General features: G+C 59.3%; 1 protein-coding gene across 1 annotated transcript in view; it reads left to right on the top strand.

Annotated features, from left to right (window-relative positions):
- Positions 1-60: 60 nt before the first annotated feature.
- LOC103775639 (bifunctional heparan sulfate N-deacetylase/N-sulfotransferase 1-like) overlaps positions 61-1,777 on the top strand; it is a gene marked incomplete at its 5' end in the record, with an annotated part of 4,214 nt that continues 2,497 nt past the window's right edge. The window contains 5 exons of the mRNA XM_008943109.1: positions 61-189; positions 321-503; positions 859-955; positions 1,107-1,230; positions 1,708-1,777. The exon at positions 1,708-1,777 is cut by the window's right edge and continues 99 nt beyond it. Of these exons, the coding sequence (XP_008941357.1) occupies positions 61-189; positions 321-503; positions 859-955; positions 1,107-1,230; positions 1,708-1,777 (603 nt within the window). The remainder of the gene's footprint in view (positions 190-320; positions 504-858; positions 956-1,106; positions 1,231-1,707) is intronic.

Below are 1,777 nucleotides of genomic sequence, written 5' to 3'. Positions count from 1 at the left end.
CCCTCTGGGAGATGGAGACCCAGCCCTGGATGCTCCATCCATGTCTTACTCCTGCCCCAGGTCCTGCCCCGGCAAACCTGTGGCCTCTTCACGCACACCATCTTCTACAACGAATACCCTGGTGGCTCCAGCGAGCTGGACAAAATCATCAACGGGGGTGAACTCTTCCTGACTGTGCTCCTCAACCCTGTGAGTGCTGCTGGCTGGCTGCCCGGGGACAGGCGACGTCCCCAGTGTCCTGAGCCAGGGTGGGAGCCGTTGGCGTGGGTCAGCTGCTGGGTGAGGCTTCACTAACCCCTGCTCTGTCCTCTCTGCTTCAGATCAGCATCTTCATGACCCATCTGTCCAACTACGGCAACGACCGCCTGGGCTTGTACACCTTCAAGCACCTGGTCCGCTTTCTGAACTCCTGGACCAACCTGAAGCTGCAGACCTTGCCACCTGTGCAGCTGGCACAGAAATACTTCCAGATCTTCTCTGAGGAGAAGGACCCGCTGTGGCAGGTACCCCCTGTGCCTGGAGTGGGGGAGCAGCCCTTTTTATGTGCTGGGAGAGGGAAGTGGGAGATAGCCGTCCCTGCTCTGAGCACAGGTTGGACTAAATGACCTCCTCAGGTCCCTCCCAACCTGGTTTTCCCTCTGATCCCCTCGGTAGGCAGCGGTTTTTCACCTCTCCGTGGTTCTGTGGGCAGTGCCAGGACATGGTTTGCCCCATAGACCTGGAGATGAGCCTGGTCTTTGTCCTGCCCACCGAGCAGCGTGGGCTCCCCGTGTTCTGCTCAGGCTGGAGGGGGCTGAGCAGCAGTGTGCAGTCTCATCCAGGCTGCCTTGCCTCTGACCCTTCCGCCCTGCCTTCCAGGATCCCTGTGAAGACAAGCGGCACAAGGACATCTGGTCCAAAGAAAAGACCTGTGACCGGTTCCCAAAGCTTCTCATCATCGGGCCTCAGAAAACAGGTGCTTCCCTTCACCCTCAGAGCCATGAGCGTGCTGGGAGGCTTGCCAGGTCCCCCTGCACCCCCGAAGAGCCTCTCTTGGCCCTCCCACCCCAGAGCAGAGCTCAGAGGGAGGCTGAGCCCAAGTCAGCTCTCACTTTGTCTGCCCAAAGGAACGACCGCCCTTTATCTCTTCTTGGGGATGCACCCGGACCTGAGCAGCAACTACCCCAGCTCAGAGACCTTCGAGGAGATACAGTTCTTCAACGGGCACAACTACCACAAGGGCATCGACTGGTGGGTCTCCCCTTTGGGGGGGCTGAGCTGGAAGTGCTGATCAGCAGCAGTGGTGCTGTGGAGTTTCCCATGGGCCACACAGCCCCTGGCGTATTGGCAGAGGGTAGCTGGGTGCTGCAAGGTGGGATGAGCCTACCCAGGCTCTGCCCTGTGCCTTCATGCCATCATGCCACCACGGTTTATCCCCGAGATGTTGTCTGTAAGGCAAAGGCCACTTCCCAAAACTTGGAAGTGCAGAAGCCATGTGTATGTGTGCATCTGCTACCCCCTCGTTTTGGGGTCTGCCTGGGGAATCTGGTGAGGCCCAGCCCTCCAGAATGGCTAGACAGGTTTGGAGCCCCAGGCAGTGTGTCAGACCTGGGGGAACTCTGCAGGGTCAGTGGTTGGTACAGAGTGTCTGGGCTGTCATCTGTGAGGGGAGGTGCCGGGGACATCTCGTGGTGCCCACCCGCCTGCCTCACGCTCTGCCTTCCCCAGGTACATGGAGTTCTTCCCCATCCCCTCCAACACCACCTCCGACTTCTACTTTGAGAAAAGTGCCAACTAC

Source organism: Merops nubicus, unplaced genomic scaffold (assembly GCF_000691845.1).
Source record: "Merops nubicus isolate BGI_N331 unplaced genomic scaffold, ASM69184v1 scaffold24586, whole genome shotgun sequence".
NCBI classification, from domain to species: domain Eukaryota; kingdom Metazoa; phylum Chordata; class Aves; order Coraciiformes; family Meropidae; genus Merops; species Merops nubicus.
Note: the sequence above shows the minus strand (reverse complement) of the source record. Positions and strands in the feature narration are given on the sequence as shown.